Consider the following 22,170-nt stretch of genomic DNA (forward strand, 5'->3'; position numbering starts at 1 on the left):
GCAGTTCAGTCACGTCTGCTGTAAACTAGGCTGCCTCTAGTTGGCTCTCAAATGAGATGCTACAACTCTGTAAAACCTCAGTAACAAAACTGTTTAGTGCAGGGGTGGCCAGCCTGTGGCTCCGGAGCCACATGTGCTCTTCGAAGTTAATATGCAGCTCCTTGCATAGGTGCTGACTCTGGGGCTGGAGCTACAGGCGCCAACTTTCCACTGCTCAACCCCAGGCACTGCCCCCACTCCACGCCTTACCCCAAGGCCCCCACCTCATACTGTCCCCTCCCCTGAGCCTTGCTCCTCCCCTCTCCATCCCAGAGCTTCCTGTACACTCTGAAATAGCTGATCACAGTGGGCAGGAGGCACGAGGAGGGAGGGGGAGGTGCTGATTGGCAGGGCTGCCAGCAGGCAGGAGGTGCTGAGGGGGGGAACACTGATGGGGGCTGCTGATGTATTACTGTGGCTCTTTGGCCATGTACATTGGTAAATTCTGGCTTTTTCTCAGGCTCAGGTTGGCCACCCCTGGTTTAGTGCTTGTTAAGAGATTCTGAAACAAAGGTCTTGTTGAGAAGAAAATGTATAGAATACTCAAACTGATCTTTCTTCCTTTTTCAAATAGAACTCCTGCATAGCATTAAAACAATCTTGTTAATTATTTGCATTGCCTTGACTAGGGTTTTAATTTTTTTTTCATAACATGGACTGTGTTATTGAGAGAGTCTCAGGGACCACTGTTCTGTCCATTCACAAGCAAATAACTTCCTTGTGGCAACTACAGCACTTGCGTATGTGGAGAAGTTAGAAAAAATACACACTCTTTTACCTTCAATATAAATGTTTGTCTTTAGTGCAATTTACTTCTTTCAAAATCTCCTGTTGCTCTTCAGTTCATCTTCTCTTCACGTATGTTCTGTTCCTTTTTCTCCTCCCTTGTATGTCCTTCTCTGCTGCCTGGTCATTTCTGATGATACAAAGGAAGAAGGGCCTTAAAAATTTAATTTGGCAAAAAAAAATCTACTAATCTGCAAGTCTTCAGATGCATATTTCAAATTATCAGGCCCTTCTTTCAAAATATGACTGTCACCTTGGGTGCAGGGCTTCATGGCTCCAATCTTACGGAATGTGTAAGAAGGTCTAAACAACAATTAAGGACCTTCTGTCTGAAGACTGTGAACTGCATTTTTTGAAGGATTTGAGCACAACTATCAACCCTCAGCATATGCATACCAGCCCCAACAAGGAAGCAGACCAGAACCCAAAGTTTCACCAGACAAGAGGCTTCAACTTATTACTACAATCCACAGAGAATGTTGGAACCCTGCCAAGGAAGAAGCTGAAGTTCCAATGCAAGAGACCTTGAGCTGCCTTTTCCTTCTCCTGCTGTATGCCTTGTGTTTTCCTTATGTCAGCAAGTTTGAGAACCCTTCAAGAGCTGATCAGAATAGTTTCAGGATGTGTACCCCTTTCTCCTCCTCCTCTCTTGGCAACTACCTTTTATTTTTGGAAGACCTGGATTCAGATCACTCAGACAAATTGGTCCTTGAAACTAAGGGTATTCTATCCAATTTCAGTCACTCCCTCCTCCACCCTCCTTCCCCATCCCTTTTTCAGGAATCCCTCTCATAAGATACTCTTAAAACAAGAAGTGGACTCTTTCTGAAGCTTGGAGCACTTGGAAGAGGTACCCTAGAATTCAGACGTAAAGGGTACTATCCCATTACTTCATAATCCCAAAGAAGAAAGATAGCTGGTGTCCTGTTCTAGACTAGAGATATCTCAGAAGTTAGGTCTATTGTTTCAGTTTCAGGATGGTAACTCTGGCCTCAATTATCCTTCATTAGATCCTCAAGATTGGTTCACGATTCTCAACTTTCAGGACACAGATCAATTCATTGGATCATACAGCTCTTCACCACGCTGGGGATCAAGATCAACAGGCAAATAATCCACACTTTTACTGATCCAGATTATAGAATTCATAGGAACTACGTTAAGATCTTGCTGACCTCAAATCTATCACAGGAGAGGTACCAGACCATAGTGAGTTTTCTTGATCATCAGCATGCTAACCTAAAGATGTCCATAAGAGCATGTCTCAGGTTCCTGTGTCATGTGGTCTATTGCACCTGTGTCACTTAGTGTGCCAGACTTCACATGTGCTCCATGTAAGGGTGGTTGAAATCAGTATATCTACCAAGCAGTCTCCACATGGGCTTGAAAGTGAAGCTCTCAGAAGAAGTCCTCTCCTCCTTAGATTAATGGAAGGATCTGCTTCATGTGTGCAATAGAATACCTTTTGCTGCACCGTTGCCTACCAAGATGCTCAAAATAAATGTCTTGGAGCTCAGAGCCATGTCTAGCATGACATATCTACCCATGTTACAAGGATCCATGATCCAAATGATGACTGATACAGCACCCCGGCCATGCATGGTGTTAACTGGGAGAGAGGTATATGGTCATCTCCGCTTTGCCAAGAAGCCATAGTCTCTGGGATGGCTGTATTTGTCATATCACACCAATGGCTCTGCATCTTTTGCAAGCACAGAATGCCCTCATTGATCAGTTCAGCAGACAACTCTGAGACAACCATGAGTGGACTATAAGACTCAATCCTGTGGAACATACTTTGGAAGGGTGTCTTTGTCCATAAATAGACTTACGTGCCACAGTTCAGAACAAGGAATGCCCTATATTCTGCTCTAGATGCCTTCCTCATCTCGTGGGTACTGGGACTGATGTATGCCTTCTGCCAATCCCCTTAATACCATGGATCCAAAGGAAACTCGGACAAGATTCATCCTCTGTGATTGACCCAGATTGGCCCAGCTCTTTTGGTACACAGACCTGGTGAACCTGTCAGCTCATGTCCTATCACACTACTTGTTCTCTTGACATAGTTTCACAAAACTGAGGTCAGATCTCATGCCCAAATCCAGCATCTTTACATCTGACAGTCTGGATTCTGGCTTATTAACTACCACCGAAAGAACCTGTTTAGCTAAAGTCCAGAACATCTTGGTAAGTAGTATAAGTTCTTCTAACTTTATGCAGCAAAATGGAAAAGGCTTTCTATTTTGGATAGCATAGCATCACCTGTTTTCCTTGGAAGCTTCTGTTTCCACTATTCTGGACTATTTAAAAGCTCTGAAACATTCAGAACTTTCTGTTCTATACGGGTCCAACCATAATTGCACATCATCCTCTTATCCAGAGCCATGCTGTGGCAAGATTCTTTACTAAAATCTCAGTAACATTTTAGAGACTCTGCCGCAATGAGTCCAGCTGCTTAAAGTAAAAAAACTAATGCCAAGACAATTGATATGTAGTCTAAATACTTGGATGGATGTGTAACCAATGTGCAGTATTAACACATTCATAGGGAGAAAGGGAACCATATGGCAACTAACATTTCTGTGAAGGATAACCACGGGGAAGTACACAGGTTGGATAAAAATCAATTATTGTTTTTTAATGGATTTTTAAGATTTTATTTAAACCTGTATTTAACATTAAATTTGAAATTATGACAACCTGTGTCACGGCCTAACCTTACTATCTGTTCAAATCATTTCAATTAAATAAATAAATAAAAATACTAAACAGTACATGCTTCTTACCAAGCTTTAAAGAAAGTCCGATCCCTGTACTGGTGAAAATCACTGGCTAAGCACTGGGAACAGTGATTTACTGAAGTTCCACACAACTTTTGACATCAGTAGCCCTCTCTTGCAGATATAGAGAATAAACTGAAATGAAGAAAATATTCAGCTAGTTCAATGACTAGTTGATGGATGTAGAAGCCCTCTACACCAACATTCCACACAAAGATGGACTATAAGCTATCAGGAACAATATCCCCGATAATGTCACGGCAAACCTGGTGGCTGACCTTTGTGACTTTGTCCTCACCCACAACTATTTCACATTTGGGGACAATATATACCTTTAATTCAGCGGCACTGCTATGGGTACCCACATGGCCCCACAGTATTCTAACATTTTTATGGCTGACTTAGAACAACGCTTCCTTAGCTCTTGTCCCCTAACTCTACTTGCGCTACATTGATGACATCTTCATCATCTGGACCCATGGAAAAGAAGCCCTTGAGGAATTCCACCGTGATTTCAACAATTTCCATCCCACCATCAACCTCAGCCTAGACCAATCCACAGAAGTGGTCCATTTCCTGAACACTACTGTGCTAATAAGCGATGGTCACATAACCACCACCCTATACGAGAAACCTACTGACCGCTATACTTACCTACATGCCTCCAGCTTCCATCCAGGACACACCACACAATCCATTGTCTACAGCCAAACTCTGTGATACAACCGCATTTGGTCCAACCCCTCAGACGGAGACAAATGCCTACAAGATCTCTATCAAGCATTCTTAAAACTACAGTACCCACCTGCTGAAGTGAAAAAACAGATTGACAGAGCCAGAAGAGAACCCAGAAGTCACCTACTACAGGACAGGCCCAACAAAGAAAATAACACCATTAGCTGTCACCTTCAGCCCCCAACTAAAACCTCTCCAGCGCATCGTCAAAGATTTACAACCTATCCTGAAAAATGATACTTCACTCTCTCAGATCTTGGAAGACAGACCAGTCCTCGCTTACAGACAGCCGCCCAACCTGAAGCAAATACTCACCAGCAACCACACAACAAAAACACTAACCCAGGAACCTATCCTTGCAACAAAGCCCGATGCCAACTCTGTCCACATATTTATTCAAGTGACACCATCCTAGGACCTAATCACATTAGCCACGCCGTCGGGGGCTCGTTCACCTGCACATCTACCAATGTGATATATGTCATCATGTGCCAGCAATGCCCCTCTGCCATGTACATTGACCAAACCGGACAGTCTTTATGCAAAACAATAAATGGACACATCTGACATCAGGAATCATAACATTCAAAAACCGGTAGGAGAACACTTCAACCTCTCTGGCCACTCAGTAAAAGATTTAAGGGTGGCAGTTTTGCAACAGAAAAGCTTCAAAACTAGACTCCCAATGAAAAACTGAGCTTGAATTAATATCCAAACTAGATACCATTAACTTGGATTTGAATAGAGACTGGGAGTGGCTGGGTCATTACACATATTGAATCTATTTCCCTAAGTTAAGTATCCTCACGCTTTCTTGTCAACTGTCTAAATGGGCCATCTTGATTATCACTACAAAAGTATTTTTTTCTCCTGCTGATAATAGCTCATCTTAACTAATTAGCCTCTCACAGTTTGTATGGCAACTTCCAACTTGTGTGTGTGTGTATGTGTATATATATATATATATATATATATATATATATATATCTTCTTACTATATATTCCAGTCTATGCATCCGATGAAGTGGGCTGTAGCCCACGAAAGCTTATGCTCTAATAAATGTGTTAATCTCTAAGGTGCTACAAGTACTCCTGTTCTTTTTGCAGATGCAGATACTAACACGGCTGGTACTCTGAAAAATAACATAAGTAAATAGTCAACCATCTAGTAAATAAGAAATGCATCATTCTCCATTTTCTGAGTAAATGTGAGTTAAGCTGTATGCTTAAATGTGTGTAAATGTAGTATATCCTGATTATTAAAAAGCAGCAAATTTAGTGTAAAGGCTGTATTTTAATTGCAAAACAATCGGTTAACCTTGGCTTAAATCTGTTTTTTCTGCTTGCTGATTTTAAATCATTTGATTTAAATCTTTTTTTATGTAAACCAGTCCACTCTGGGAGATCGTCTGTCATATCTTTTAGGTTATTGGTTTGACTAAGATCCCCAGGACCTGAGGAAGAGTTCAGTTCAGTATCGCTGCCATTTAAGAATGCATCGCTTTCTAGAAACTTTAGAATTAGTGTGCCCCGTCAGGCTGTTGGGTAGGAGTGTAAGTGAACTCCTCCATGGGAATCCTTTTAGTAGCCCATGATGCAGGAAATGAACCAAACACTCCCAAAGTATTCAGAAAATAACAAACAATCTCAGCCTATACTGCAGCATTATAGAAGTAGCATAAGCTGCTGCTTCATAATATAAACTTAAATATTATATTACCAAGTAGGAATCCTGTCAAATGATAGCCAAAGCACACTGATCCAATAAATTAACTCATCATTTTGATTCCATCTGGTGTCCCATATTCTAGAATTTTTCAAAGTAGAACTCAGTGTGTCGATTTTTAGATTTTATAAAAGAAGTGGAGTATTTTTGAAATGTTATGAATATCTGGATGTATAACATTAAGCAAACTTGCTCAGTAATGTAACTAAGGAGCAGACTTTTTTTATGATCTTATCTTACTGTTCCTAACATGTAAGCAGTACTGTGTGTGCATAACTGTTTTTTGCAGAAACTAATGGCATCTGCCTTTTAGAAAGATTTCCAATGCCAAAAACAATGCAATCAGTATCCAGTAACTTTTCTGAAGAAATTTTGTTCACTGAAGTACAAGTAAAAGCTGTGATATTATCATGGATGGTATTAGATATTTAGCTTCTAATTTTCACAATGAAGATTTTTATAATTTTATGCAGGATGTGAAAAAATATTGGGGGGGAGACAACTAGGACTGGATCTCTGATATTCTGGTTGAATTCAACGTAGGTTTACAGTTATTTTGTTATGACTATAAAGCTGCATTTAGTAAGTGACACAACAAAAAAAAGTTGTCTGGAGACTGATTATTAATATATTTTTATGCAAGGTGATATGTAGCCTTTTAGTAAATTGATTTACAGATTAGGTCTGCAAGCTTTTTCCCTTAACACTGCATTAGCCTTTGCGTTTTTGTGTGACTAAACAATTTCTATAATACCTTTGTTGTCCCCCTTGATATTTAAAGTAATATGAGACCTAAATAATATGAAGAAGGCAGCAAATCTAAATTAAAAAAGAAAGCTATATAGCTAGCAGCAAGTGACCTTATACAGTTTACACTGTGTAGGGGTTAACGTTTTCCCTGATTTACTATATAAATAGAAATCAACACAGAGAACATTCAGCAATTGCACAAGTGCAGAAGACAGTCAAGAAGAGGATACAAATAGTAAATTGGCATAATGGAGTCAAAATTTGCCAAATTCTTCAAATGTGATATCAAATGGCTTGTAAATTCTCACCATTGTAGTAGTTTTTGTGCTGTAGTATCCCCCAAAAATGGATTATGAGCTGCTCCATAGTTAATGCTGAAGCTAGTTTCTAATTACAAAGCTGATTATCAGCCCCATTCCCCTTGCCCCAGATTTCCTCAAAAAGAAGCCAGTCTGCCTGAAAAGGAATATTCCAGATAGCATTCCAGGATATATATATTTTAGGGAAACTTGGAAACATCAGAAAATATATCATAAAGTTGTGTTTTAAAAGTCTTTGACTTTTTTAAAATTTTTGTTGTTTTGTTGGCCTTATAAAGGAGAAGAGCCTTCCTGTTTTTGGTGGGATGGGTCCCCAGGGTATTGAAAAAATGTGTAATAAGTAAGTGGGTGAACATCCTGCCTATCTTAGAATCAGAGTATGGGGTCCTGAATTTTCTCTTTAGAGTAGGTCTTAGAGGGAGGTGGCACAGGAAGACTGAAAGAAATATATTGAGGAGAGGAAGAAGTGTACACGCCTTCACTCTCTCCCTGCCTCAACCTAGCAGAGGAATAAGGTCAGAAAGCTACCAGATTCAAGAGGAACTGCAAAACTGAGCATTTTACTATAGTGTTTAGAAGAGACACATAGTATTTTAAAGATTGTTCAGTTTGTTCCTCCACTCCTGACCCATCTCTTGTTTGCTATTTTGCTTTTCTTGTCTTTAGTGGGGTGGGAAATTGGATACAGGGGAGGATAGGAGCCTTGGAGGGGAGCAGAAGACTGGTGAGACATGGGAAGAATGCAGAGAACAGGATGGGATACAAGAGAGGCATGAAAGGGGTGAGGTGCAGGGCGCTGGGAGATATGGAAAAGGACAAAGAGAAACAAGGTGGTTTATGTGTATTAAGCTTTGGATACTTAGAATTCTCTAGATATAGAACTTTTTTTCACTGTGAATAAATTTCCCCATCCTTTATTCACTATCCCCAAATCTCAACCAGGTATAACTCCCCCACTCAGTACCCATTCTCACAACCCCTCATATGGACTTGCTAAAATCTGTGGGAGAGGGGAAACACTTTTGTGAGCTTCATAAAATATTGGAGCAGAGCTGTCCTGTTATGGATTCTGTGTATCAACTCCATTTAAAATGTTAACAATCATTAATAATCTGGGAGATTCCCAAACAAAAAAAAACTGAATTAAATTTGAACGTGTGTTTCAGTGGAGTTTAACATACATCCAAAAAAACCTATATTGTCTTTACAAAATTTTTGCACCTTTAAAATAAACCCAAATGTTAGTCTGTAAATGAACTTTAAAGGATCCAGCCATTTCTACATTGCCATATTATTCTTCATTACTCACTGCAAAGAGCCTACTCAATGTATTTGTAAAGTTAAAAACATAACAAGGTCTCTCTCTCTCTCTCTCTCTCTCTCTCTCTGTGTATATAGATATATCTATCTATCAGTAGTTCCATAAACCTACATCAAGTAATCAGTTCATTTAATAATAAATAGGTGGATTAAGAATTCCAAATTATAATCTTAAAATATTCTTCTATACCAATACATGACTTTGAGAATTTACAGAATTCTTACATGATTGATTGTACTTTGGAGCTATTTCTTTCACAGTCTTTGCACATCTTACAAACAATAGCTATAAAATCAATTAAAATATACAGCAAGTGACATATTTCCATTACAGAACAAAAAGTTAAAATTGGATGGATGATGCAAGTGGAGTGAGTTATTAGTAATAAGAAGGATTATATTCTGTGGGGGAACTAGCTGGATCCTTTAACTGTACTTTTACAGACTGTCATTTAGAGGGTTTTTTTAGGTTTTTTTAATTTATTTTTGGGGTTAGCTGGGCTTCACTGAAGAGCTGAAGTTGAAAAGCAATTAACAAAGTCTTTTCTGTTTGAGAATAATTAAGACCATTTCAGCTATTGTGACTAGCTAACAATTTATTACTGATACAAATTGACTTAAGAGGTAATTTTTCAAGAATTCTAATTCTTAGGAGGGTATATCATTAATTGCATGAATGTTCTGTCCAACTGGTATTGTATTGACTTTGTAATTCTTTTATTTTCTTTTAGGATCTTAACTTATACCTTGAAGACAAAGTCTACCTTGCCAGAAACAACTTTACCTTAGCAGATATTTTAATGTATTATGGGCTACATCACATCATAGTAAGTAATATTAATTACTTTTCTATTATAACTGTCATAATCAATGCATGTGAGTAATAAACATTTCTTGCTTTAGAAGATTGCTAGCTAAGTAGAAATACTGCTTTTTCCATTCTGTAATTAACATTCATAAAAGGGCAGAGTTCTATGGAAGTGTTTCAGATTTAATTTACGTTTAAAAGTGGCTCCCTGTTTAAAGTAGTATTTAGCTGTGGAACGGGCAAAGGGAGTGTCATATCTGTAGTTTTTGGATAAATAGATTTAAAACTGTCCTTTATATAATGTGATATAAGGACACTATATGTGACTTTTGCCATCAAGCTAGAATAGTCAGGGAATAAAAGTTTGTACCATTATCATTCACAGAATTGGAGGAGGAAACAAATGGATAAAACTGGAAGAACTTAGTAACAAAAAATTAAGACAAAACCTTGATCTTGATGATATTGGTGAAATGTTACCTGGTCTGAGAAGATGCAGGTGAAGATAAGCTAAATGCTAGAAGGATGTAGAAAGGTGGTGACAATATTTATTTATTGAAGAAAAGGGTGCTGAAGCTTCAGGATTTGATGATAAGACTTGATAATACATTATGATAAACAGAACAATGAATTTAGGATGGAGAACTGCTGCTTACAAGAAGCAAGAATTGTTGCACAGAGTCCATGAAATGCAGGAGAGAAACCCCCCCCCACCCCACCCCCTTTTTTTTTTTTTTTTTTTTTTGGTTAGGTTAGGTCATGTTATGTAGCTAGAAGTACAATGTTAGGAAGAGTTGTAGCTCACTTCAGAGTCAGAAGGCATAAAGATATTAATAGGGCAAGAACAAGATCCTTCTGGTAGTGACAGGAAGGAAGGAGTAGTATCATGGAGGTAAATCAGTGTCTGAGGTGGTGGTTTTTTATACTTCCTATGCTATAAAGAATTAATGTTGGTACAGAAAATGGGTTCTAGCTTCCTGGGAAAAAATCTGGATGGCATTAGTCAAAGTTCTAAAGTAGAAAGTACAGATAATTATTTTCACAAAAAACATGAGGAAAAGGGATAGTTCAACAAGCTAGATTAGCCAGTACCACTATAAAATGTGCTGCTTTTAGAAAAATAATCTTGTCCTGATTTGGAGTAAATTTAATTGCAATCTGGAGAAATGTCCAGGAATGAAAATAAAAGGATTAGGCAAGCAAATGAAAGGGATTGGATGATTTTATAAAAATGTTAGAGTAGATAATCAGTTGACTTGGAATTAACTGTGTGAAAAAAGTGATGTCATAGAATATTCTATTGTATGATTATGTCATTAAGATTGGTTACCTTTTATGTATCATATTAAGAATTTGTGTACTGCCTATAAAAGTAATAGCAGATATAAGAATACAAGTGAGATAGTACAGTTAAAAATTAGATGAAGAAAATCAAGCCTGTATAATTCAGAGTTTGCTCCAGAGTTGACCATCTAATCAAGAGGAAAAGATACAAGTTATTGCTTAGGGAAATAGAACATATGGTAAAAACAAATGAGTTGGTTCTGCTGGACTGTAACTTCAGCCATCCATATATTGGTTGGGAAAAGTATGTAGAATAATATTGATGTCTAAAAATGTTTTTAAATTTCATGGAAGATATTTCCTGTCTCAAAAGGTAGAAAGTGCAAATAGTGGAGTAGTTATCCCAGACCTGATACAAATAGGGAGGAAATCTAGGTGCAACAAGAACAAATTGTTTTGAATATTGTAGCATTACGGATATAGCTATATGTCAGTACTTAAATTTAAAATGACAGATAAGAACTTTAAAACTTTATGTGGGGGGAGGTGTTTGTTATTTGAAGTGGGGGAGTACCTGTAATGACATTGCCCTACTCAAACTTCAGGGAGGTAGGTGCTGGGCTTCTTAATGCAGTACTGTCCTGGGACCTGTCTTGTGGGCCACCTTTTGGGATCTGTATTGGCTAGTATGCCATGAGCAATTTTGAAGATTTTCTTTCTTCCCATTTCCAGCCCCTTCTTCCTGTTGGGAAGGTAGCTGATCTGCATGCCCTTCCTTCTCTCCCCCCCAAAGAGAGAACAGTTCCCAGCTCTTTCCCCTTAATCTTGGCTGCAGGAATAAGGATGGGAGGAGGACAAAGGAGTTGCCCTTCTCCCTCCCTCCACCCAGAAATTTGTTAAAAGAATCAGATTTTACACAGTACTGCCTCAGATTACATACTACCAGTAAACACTTGATCTCCCACTGTCAGTGGTAGGTTAGTACAAAGATCAAGGGCAGAGTATGACCATTGTGAAAAAATCAAACTTTTTAATAAATAAGGAAAACTAAAAACACTTTTTGTTGCATTCAGCCTCATTCATTGGGAAAATGTGCTTGTTTTTAGCACTGCTGATGCTTCTACTCTTTTTGCTTTTGCTTCATTATTCTCCCTTCTCAGTATCTCTTCCCTTTCCATGTGCCTGTTTTGTTTTTCCTTTTTTTCCTTCACTTTTCTATTCCCTGTGGGCAATAACTTCCAATTCCTTCCATCTCCCTATTTGCTAACAGTCAGTAATTAAACAGTTTCATATTAGTGTTCAAACTATTGTAGTGGTAACACTACAATGAGGTGAATGAAGAAAGTGGTGTTCGCATCATTTTCAGGCTGTTAGCAAACTAGTGAAAACTATACATCATCTTTTTCCTGTTCATTTCACATGTTACAAATTATCTTTGCAACCAGGAAGTTTAGAAACTGACCTATAAATTAAAATCTTGGGTTCTGCAGAATCTGAGTTTATAAAATAGGCTACATAAATATACCATGTGAAGTGTTTGATATCACCTCACTATGTGAACCAAGAAGCCTCTTCCATACCTATGTATGACTACATTTTTGACATGGGAGTGATGAGTTCCATGTTGTTAGACATTTTTTTAGTACATTTTGTGGGGGTAGATGAATATGGTGAAAAATAGAGTAGAGCTGACAAGTTAAATCATGGGTTCCAGAGAAAACAGAAATTTAGCAGTACTGCTAGGGGACAAAAAGGACAGTCGAGCTTTCAGGAAGAACTTTAATTCCTCCATGGGTTATTAGTTTAGTTTTTACTAAAATTGTCTCTGATATGGAAACAACGTTTATATTTGTACACTGTCAGTTAGAACTGTGCTTATGCTGTATTTGGACATTTGGGGACTAATCAGTAAAAAGTCTGATTTAGTTTTATTTAACATCTCAGTGTTGTTGCCTGAGATAAAGAAATAGACTTAAGATTACTCTCCCAGTTTATAAACTGCATTAATCACCCATAACGTTAAAAATAAGAAAATACACCACACAATAAACGACCTCTGAACTTAACATAGAATTTTCTGTCTAACCAAAAATAAAACTATAAAAGCTTCAATCAGACTATCAAGTTCATATCAAATAAACAAGTTAAGATCAAATAAATAAATTATTCTAATATGAATTCTATCTAATAACCTGGGAAGGTGGCCTTCTGCTCACATCCAGGTTCCCAACTTAAGACTGGCTGAAAAACTTAGTATGAAAAGGAAAAATCAGTTCCCAATTCAAGTTCACTAATATTTGAACTACTTATCCAGCAGCATTATGTTCCTAGTCCAGTAAATATTTTGGTTAATGTCCATTAATAAACTTCCATGCTGTCTTAATACTGAGCTGAAATTATTTGCTAATACTCTTTAACATCTATTTACACAAAAATAATAAATGTTATTTGTGGGTACAAAACAACGTTAATGATTCTTGGGATGTTTTACTGATCGCCATGGCTTTTGCCCATGATGACTCTGACTTTTAATTAAAATTGAAAAAGAGATAAAGCACCCATAACAAAGAGTTACCATTTTTCCTTTACTTCTGTAGTCTCTTATAACTAATACTATTTAAAGCTAGGGGTCAGAGCCTATAAATCCTTACTATTGCATGTAGTGGCTCTCTATGAAGCACAGTCTTGCTGACTTTGCCTCAGGATCTGACTTGAAGTCAATATCACTTTTTTTTTTTTTTAATCAAAGTATTGCTAAATTTGTCAGGTGTCTTATCAAGCCATCCCAGTGAGATACTGTCCAGTCGCTATTACTGTTTCTCCCCTCCTCTTCCCTCCATGTTTTTTCTAAGCACTTTTAAATTTGTACAAGTGTTTGAGCTCTCATGATATCCTTATTCTCATGGGTTTGGTACATTAAACAACTTGATGAGACTCTTGCCCACAGAATTTAGACGGTGAGACTTGGTAACCACTGTGCCATTGGAAATTATATACCTTTTGAAGAATGCAATGCATAGTCCTTTTAGAAACTCCGTTCTAGGCTCATTGTATAATGACTACTTTGGTGAGCCTTCATCACCTCTGCATAGAAATATCAAAGATTTTCCTCCTTTAAAAAAATTCTTAAATTAAGTGGCTGTTTGTTTGCTATTAAAATTGCTTTAATAGCAGATAATTATTTTAATAGCAGAACAGCAGCTTTTCTTAACTTGGGGGAATTATCTAATTTAATGAGGAAGAACAGAAAATATCCATCTATAACAAAATGATGTAAAAATGCCATGGAGATGATCTCTAAACAATTAACCTAAAAGTTATGATCTGAGTAAAAACTAGAGCATGCCACAAAGTGCTTTTTTAATATACTGCACAAGCAGAGTACATTATGTAAATAAGATAAAATATCATGTCCTTTTGTTTTCCCCAAGAGGTTTTGTTTTCAGAATAGATATTTTTGCCCTCTGTTTTTTCACTCTGCTAAACAGCCCCTAGTAGAACGAATCCTTCTGCTTTTTCACTTTTGTAAATCAGAAATAACTATTGAAGTCTGGGAGTTACTAGTGTGAGAGGAATCTTGGGCCCTTTGTCTGCTAAATTTCAGTGTAATGCCATATTTTTATGGCCCAGTGTCTTCCCCATTAAAAATAGGTTTTTACCAAAAAAGGACTTATTTAACTGCAGTGCTGCTACTAAAATACCATAGTTTGCTCCAGAATGTTCCAGTATTTTTAGCATGTTTTATATTTTAAATACAGAATTTTGTAAGGCCTCAGGGTATACACATTGCTCTTGCCATACTCTTCATTGCTTTGTAAATGGCGCTGCTGCTTTATATTGGGTACCAAGGTCAAACTACAGTAAATATTTAGGACAATTATATGTGATCTGCGATGTCTTTTCTAGGCATGTCATTGAGTGCCCAATATATGGGAACTTCAGGCAGTTTTACAGGATATTTTAATTAAACTATTCTATGCTGCTTTTAATAGCTGTCACTTATTGGTTTGTCAGGTCTCTAAAAAGCTGAAATTTTTCTCCTACCAATTTTGTTCCTTTCTACTTGGATAATGCTGATTTAATTGTGTTTCTAGTGCAACAGAAAAAATGGGTTCTGATTTAAGTGTTTGTGTACTTCTATCAGTGATGTCAGTTGCAGTATGCAGAGCGTAGAAATATGACTTCACCTTTCTGCACTAGTAGGAGGCAAGCTTGCTAATTAAGTTTCAACAAAAGTGGAATGGACCAGAAAAGGAGATTATAGTTTGAATTTCTGAATTTTTTGCAGAAATGTAGGGTCAGTAATATGTTTGCATTCTGGCACGTGAGTTCCTTTATCTAGGGATGTGTGGTGTCTGCTGTAAGTGATGCTGCAAAATCTACTTGTTTTCAAGCTGCTGAAAGGACTATTGGGCTCTTAGATGTGCTTGGCTCAGTTTAGTTACAATAATTCAGCAAAGGCAGCTCTGCAAAATCAATATTGTGAAGAGGAAATGTTCTCTTTTTTTTCTACTCTTCTTCCCCACTCCTATCCCACCCCATTCAATCTCTGGTATTTTTATTATCGCCATGCCCTCTTATCTTTGCATCTCTTACTCCAGTTCTATGCCTGTTACAGCCAACTCTTGCAGTCCCAAAAGTTGAGTATTACAAGATGAAGCTCAGCTTGAGACTCTAGCTACTGAAAATATTCAGAATTATTCCATCTTTTTCCCTCTCTGCTCCTATTATCCAGCAAGTTGGAGCTGACATATCTTCTGTGTGGCTTCCAGCTCCAAACTAAACTTGGAACAATCAGTCTTCAGATGCTGTGAGGGCATATCTTTGGATACAGTAGTATCCTGCTGGAACATTCCTCTAGCACAATACTCACATTTGCTCTGACCAGCATGGATTGATTTAAATAATCAACTTTAATTATATTTTTTAGTTATCTTCTTGAGAGAGGTTGATATTTTTTTTTTTTTATTGGTTGGTAACCATTAAAACATGTTGATTTGCAATTAAAGTATGGCCTTCATACTAAAATTGTCTTTTTGTTTGCTAACCAGGAGGATACACTAGCTCAATAAACATTTGTTAGCAGTTATATAGCTTAATCTACATTTATTCACCATACTTAATTTTCAGTTTTCTATTATGTTAGAAAATGGTGAATGAAACATTCTTTATTTACGAGATGACTAATTTGTTACTTTTGATTTGTATAAAGCGCTTTTTGGATGGAAATTCAATTGAAAGTGCACAAAAACACTTTAATTTTTGTGTTAAATAAACTACCGTAAATTTGCTGGTCACAAGTTGAAAAAAGTTTATCACAATATGTTGTGGATTTAAAACTCATTAAACAAAGGAAACATTATGTGTAGTTAGTGAATTGAACTGATTATTCTTGTCACTATATTTTTAAAGATTTTTAGAATGAATAGATGTCATTCTCGCACACCTAATTTTTATTCATAGATTGGAAGAAGAAAACAAGCTTCTATCTGCACCTGCATATGTAGTCTGGCAGGTTCAACTGAAGATCATCTTTGGTCCCTTCATAGTAGATTGCTGTCTACCTTTCTGGGCTTAATCAATTTTTGAGTCCCTCACTACTAGGTCAGTTAATATGGAAAGACGTGGAGAGGGAACAGAGCATTTGTAAAGCATGTTGGAAATTAGGCTGACAATGGAGGATCTAGGAAGGGTAATTAAAAATAAAAAAACCCAACATAGTAGTGGGATGATTGTAGTGAAATCCTAATCCTACTGAAAGGAGAATAGACCGTGAAGAACCAGCAGTACAGTCAGAATTTCAGTGCGTCTCCAATGCCTTTGACTTCAAAGAAAATGTAGTGGTAATTAGATTTCATTGAGAATCTTGGGCCAATTTCTTGACTGCAACCAAGAATTCTGCAATGTAAACGAATGCAAAAGTGGAGTAAAGCTCACCTCTCTAGTCCTTCTCCTAGATTGGCTGTGTGTCTACTCCAGTCTTCAGACATACATTGAGGCAGCTTTTAAAGCTGTTTATTAAGATGGTTACTGATGGGCTGATCGTAAATAAATCCTGTTCACAACTACTACACGAGCACCAAGGAGGGAGGATGTAAAGTCAGCATAATGGCTATTTACCCCCTGGAAGCTCCTTCTAGTTTCATCTTCCCATGGCCAGTTAATTTACGTTCACAACTAGATTCTTCCAATAACCCTAAGGTCTTTACTTGGAAACTCTTTAAAAATGTGGAACATATGTGGTGACCTGGCTAGGCAAGGCTATCCTAATTGTAAGGGGTGGCAGAAGCGCAAACCAAGACAAAAGGGATAATTTTTAATCTTTAGAACTTTATAAGGGAAACCCCAAAAATTATACCAGGAGCAAAAATAATATAGAACTTTACTAATGACTTGCTACTTATAATAATAAACTATAGGTTACCAATTCATTAACCTTTGTGAGCTTGTACACACTGTGCAGTTAGTACCAAATGCATTGTTGTTAATGAGAACAAGAGAGCAATATACTGTGTCACTTCAGAGAAGAATCAACTTCTCCTTTCCTTGGTGGTAAGTCCAGCTCCACTCTTGCAGTCCTGTTCTTTGCTTCTCTTTGACTTGAAGTGTTCCTTAGATTTGATGTTCCTGTGGCTGTACCTGTTTTCACTGAGTTTATCCACAAGTGACCCTCACTTGTCCATTAGGCACCTTTGAACTGTATTCCTTCAATAGATTTTCAAACAGTCATTTGCTCTGTTCATATACTTTAGATCAGGGGTTTCAAACTCAGTTTACCTTAGGGCCAATGCCAGACCTCAAATCCTCCCAGCGGGCCAATAATGTCACTCATACTGCCCAGAACCTGCCCCCCAAAACTCTGCCCCCTCTGCCTAAGGCTCTGGGAGGGAGTTTGGGTGGAGGTCATCTGGGGTAGGGGATTGGGGTGCAGGCTCTGGGAGGGAGTAGGGGTGAGATGTTGGGCTCTGGGAGGGAGTTTGGGTGGGGGAGGAGGTCTAGGGTGCGGGCTCTGGGAGGAAGTTTGGGGGCGGGAGGGGTGTGTGGGAAGGGGGAGGGGGTGCAGGCTCTAGGCTGGGGTAGGGGGGTGCGGCGCTTACCTGCGGTTCCAAGGCGGGGTGGGCCGGGGGGCCTCCATGCGCTGTTGCCCCCAGGCACCACCCCCGCAGCGTCACAGTGGCGGTGGGGGCAGTGTACGGAGGCACAGGCCTGCCCCGGGACTGCAGGGAGGGGCTGGCAGCCACTGGAGTGAGCAGGCAGACGCCGCTCAGCTCTGTTGCGCTGCCGGGGCCCCTGGGGGAGGAGCGCCCAGGTGGGGCCAAGGGAGAGACCCAGCCCGAAAACTGCTGGAGTCCCACGGGCCACACTGGGGAGGCTCGCGGGCCGCAGATGTCCCGTGGGCCGGGAGTTTGAGATGCCCTGCTTTAGATCTTTTCTGGGTGGGCTTCTTGTTTACTGTTTTCAGGATCTGTTTTAATCAAACACAGCTTTTTGATCTTTTTTTTTTCCCCCACCAATTATATTTTCTTTCAGTTTTTTTTCCCCTTGATAAAATCTGCAGATGTACCAGAGAGAGTATTTCCTTCTACTTCCCTTTCTCTAACAGTGTCTGCCTGCTCACGTACCCAGATCCCTTTTTTCCCTGGTTCTGACATGAAAACTTCCCAGTTTTCCTTCTCACTTCCCAATCCCTTACTTTTATTCTCCTGTTCTTTTTTTATTTTATCACCTCCCCTCCTACCCAGGCTTCAGTTCATCCGCTAGCTCATATCTCCATTCTTCTCCTCCTCCAATAGCTTTTTCCCAGTTCCCTGTCAGTAGAGCCATGCACGGATACAAATTTATATCCATGGGTGCAAATCGGTAATCACTGAACTGAAGGGCTCTTCTGGGAACCACAGCGGTGAAAGGAGCAGAACGTGCAGCCGCCACTCCCAGGGGCCCGCGCTGGCAGTTCCTCCCATGTGGCTGTACCGCCCCATCCCTTCCCCGCAGCTGTCTGCATGACTGCGTCTCCTGTCTGGAGTCTGTACAGCTGCGTCAGAGGATGGGGCTGGGGGTTGTACAGCCTCGCAAAAGGAGCTGCCGGCATGGGGCGCTGAGTCCTGGGAGTGGCAGACCCATGTTCTGCTCCTTTCACCACTGCGGTTCTCGAGAGAGCCCTGCGGTTCAGTGGATACCAGTTTCTACCCGCGGATATAAATTTGTATCCGCGCAGGGCTCTACCCGTCATGTGGATTCTGAGCTCCCTCTTACTTGCTAACTCTCTCCCCAGGACATCGTTCTGTGCTGCTTCATCACAACTGCACTAGGTGCTAGTGCCAGGGTGCAGATTGCAACATATTTGCACCTCTAACCATGGCAGACAACCCTACTAATTCATGGTTATATTTCTGATGTGGACAGATCCTCAATCTATAGCTTTTGGTTGTCATGATTTGAATGATGCCACTTGTCCTAGATACTAGTAATCTGAGTACATCTAAAGAAAATAAATTATTGTTGCATTTATGCATTTTTCCAGCATTGTTGAAATACACCCAGCAACTATTGCTGACACTTAGGTCAAACGGTAAAAAAAAAATAAAAATTAGAAGCATACCTTTAATTCCTTTCTGTCTTGAATATGCTTGGAAACAGTCCATCCGTCTCTTCAGTACTGCTTTTTAAAAATGTAAACTAGGCATTGGCCTGAGATGCAAGACTGCAGTTCAACAGACAGCTTCCTAGACAAGAGCTCAACAGTGAGGATTACTTGTATTTCTTTCAGAACTTTTCCTAAGGATACTATACAGTAATCCCTTGCTAAACATGCTAAATTCCAGCCTTTCTTCACTTTACTAGAGGTACTGGAACAAGAACCAGGCCTGTATGCTTTGTAATCTCTGCTTTAATCCCATACAGTTGAGCCTCCAGTTCTGTTTTATGTTGAATTATGCAAATTATGGTTGAAAATCTTCAGATTTCCATAAAGTTAACATATGGTTTTAAAAGTCCACAACCAAAAAATATAAAATCAATGTACAGCACTACTAGACTGTCATAATTTTTCATCCTATTTAAGAACTGACTTTATAAAACTACTTTTTATTCCTGTAATTTATATGTTTCTGCGTTAATAGGGATATGATTATTTAACATCTTTTATTTCTTCCCTTGTTTAGGCTGAGCTTACAGTGCAAGAGAAGGAGAAATACCTTAATGTGTCTCGCTGGTTTAATCACATTCAACATTATCCAGGTATCAGGCAACATCTGTCTAATATCGTCTTCATGAAGAACAGACTCTATACTAATGCCCATTAGGGGTCTTCAGTGCCATATTGGAAGGGTGATTGGGAACTGAAAAAATGGGAGATGTCTGGATTTCAAAACTGCATATTTCAAAATCACTAACTTGTAAGCATAGATGTATAACCTTCCTTATGTGAAACAGAACAGCTGATGCCTAAAGTAATGAAATTGCGTTGAATAACTATCATTTAAGATTTGGACTTTGTAAAAGAATAGTATAGTTTATTTGTTAAAATGCAACAGTAGTGGAAAATGGGAATCAAGAATCAAGTTTTAACCTTTTTTTTTTTTTTTTTTTTTAAGGGGACTATTTTTTTACCCATGTAATAGCTGAATCTTTAATATCAGACAAAGGAACAACTTGTCCTTCAATATTTTGCTATTTATTGACCTTTTGCATACTTAGCACTTCATTATTTTCATTTTATTTTCCATGGATGTTTACACCTGTTTTGTAAATATTATGGTAAGAGCTATATTGTGTGCCAAGGATGTGAAAAAGGGAACAGATAAATGTGTCAGTTGCAAACAATATTTATGTAATAAATTTATTTAAAAAGTCTAGTCTTAATTTGGTTGTGATACTTTTATTTCTTAAAATATTCTTTGGTAGAAAATTAAAAGTTAAAATAACTGAACTCAAGTAAGCTTTTTTAAAAAAATCACTTGCATTGGTTATTGTGACTTGGGCTACAAAGGAATTTAGACTCTGACCAGGTAGAAGCAATAGCTAATTTTTGGTTTTCATGTTAAGTTTGACATTATTTCCCAAAAATGAATCCTGACAATTTTCATTGAAAAAGTTACAGAAGTGTAAAATCTGCATAAGCAACCCTGTGCATTTTTTCAGAATGTCTGCACATTTCCACCCAAAAAGGAATACAAGTTTGAAAACTCTAAACACATGATTTTTAAAAATGTATTCAACTTTCCTAAGGCAATAATGGGGTACTTTACTAAAGTAATTTTTTGATTCGCATTGATTTAATTTCTGTGCCTAATTGGAAATCCTGCCCTGATTCCGATCTGTCTTGCCACCCAACTAAACTTGCCTTTGTGTTAGATGGTCTCTTACACCGAAGATCGCAGCAATATTCAGGTTACTCCTGTAGTAGGAAGAGGGCCTGAAACATAAGCCCATGTATCAGAGGCCTGAGGCCTGGGCTAAAGTAGTCAAAACCTTGTTGATATAAAGGTGAGTTAAGTTGTGAGCAAGAGGCAGGCCCTGCTCGCAGAATTTGGCAAGCATAAGATTGATATTGCAAAAACACACATTCCTATGAGATGCTAGGCACAAAACACTTACGCAAGCACATTCCAGGAGGGGGGGTACCAGAACACCCCGATAAACACATTCCCCAAAGATAACAGGAACATGCTGCCCTCTTAAGGATAAGGTCAGGATGACAGTATGATGGATAGAGATGTTTTGATCTTACCTACAGATATAAGACAATGGGTGGCACCCTAATATGTCAGAGGGTAGTACCCTGATACGTCAAGGGTGATACGTAACTTGTTTGTATTGGTGTATAAAGATGTATCTCAGAAGGAGTGTCTTTGTCCAGCTGAAGGGGTAGTGGAAAGTCCCGCCACTGACTGAGCTGCATCCTTTGTCACGGGCATACATGTGCTAGTGTAATTGTAGACATTGATCCAGGGAGCTAGGACCGTGCATTGCTGACAATAAACCTGAACAATCACCTTCGCACCTTAACAGATTTTATGGTCATTGGGCGGTTTGCTCAAGGTCTGCTGTGCCAGCTGTCTGCGCAGAGCTGGGGCAGCACATGGAGAACACGCGGGCAGCTGAACATCTGACAATAACTCCCACTCCCAAAGGGCCAGTCACTTACCTCAGGTCAGTTGCACCTTAGATCTCCCACCAGATATAATGCTTGTAGCTAATACTATAATAAACTGTCTAAAGATTTATTAATTGGGAAAAGGGAATAAGTTATTTGCAAGGTTAAAGCAAGTAAACACATACACAGAAATGAGTTCCAGTTTTAAGTTTCAAAAGGTAATAGAAGCTTCTATAATAAGCTAGCACTATATGTCCTTTAGGGTTTACCCTGGCCAAGTACTGAGGATCTCTTGCTTATGCTTAGTAATCCTTGCCCCCCAGAGTCCAAGCAACACAAAGATAGTTAATCTTTGGTAGGGCCTTTTATTCCTTCCTCCCTTCTGCTTCAAGATGCAAGTTCAGCTGTTGGGAGGAATTCAGTTGCACCTTTCTTCATGAGGGGGGTGGGAGTGAGGGAGAAACAATCAACAGTCTTTTGTCCTCTGTTCCACAGTGGTTGTCTGGTGTTGATGGGCTGCCTTT

General features: G+C 38.8%; 1 protein-coding gene across 1 annotated transcript in view; it reads left to right on the forward strand.

Moving 5' to 3' along the window:
- EEF1E1 (eukaryotic translation elongation factor 1 epsilon 1) overlaps positions 1-20,390 on the forward strand; it is a 29,925-nt gene extending 9,535 nt beyond the window's left edge. The window contains exons 3-4 of the mRNA XM_074943173.1: positions 9,191-9,286; positions 19,713-20,390. Of these exons, the coding sequence (XP_074799274.1) occupies positions 9,191-9,286; positions 19,713-19,853 (237 nt within the window). The 3' untranslated portion in view covers positions 19,854-20,390. The remainder of the gene's footprint in view (positions 1-9,190; positions 9,287-19,712) is intronic.
- Positions 20,391-22,170: the final 1,780 nt, after the last annotated feature.

The sequence above is a fragment of the Natator depressus genome, chromosome 2 (assembly GCF_965152275.1).
Source record: "Natator depressus isolate rNatDep1 chromosome 2, rNatDep2.hap1, whole genome shotgun sequence".
Lineage (NCBI taxonomy): Eukaryota > Metazoa > Chordata > Testudines > Cheloniidae > Natator > Natator depressus.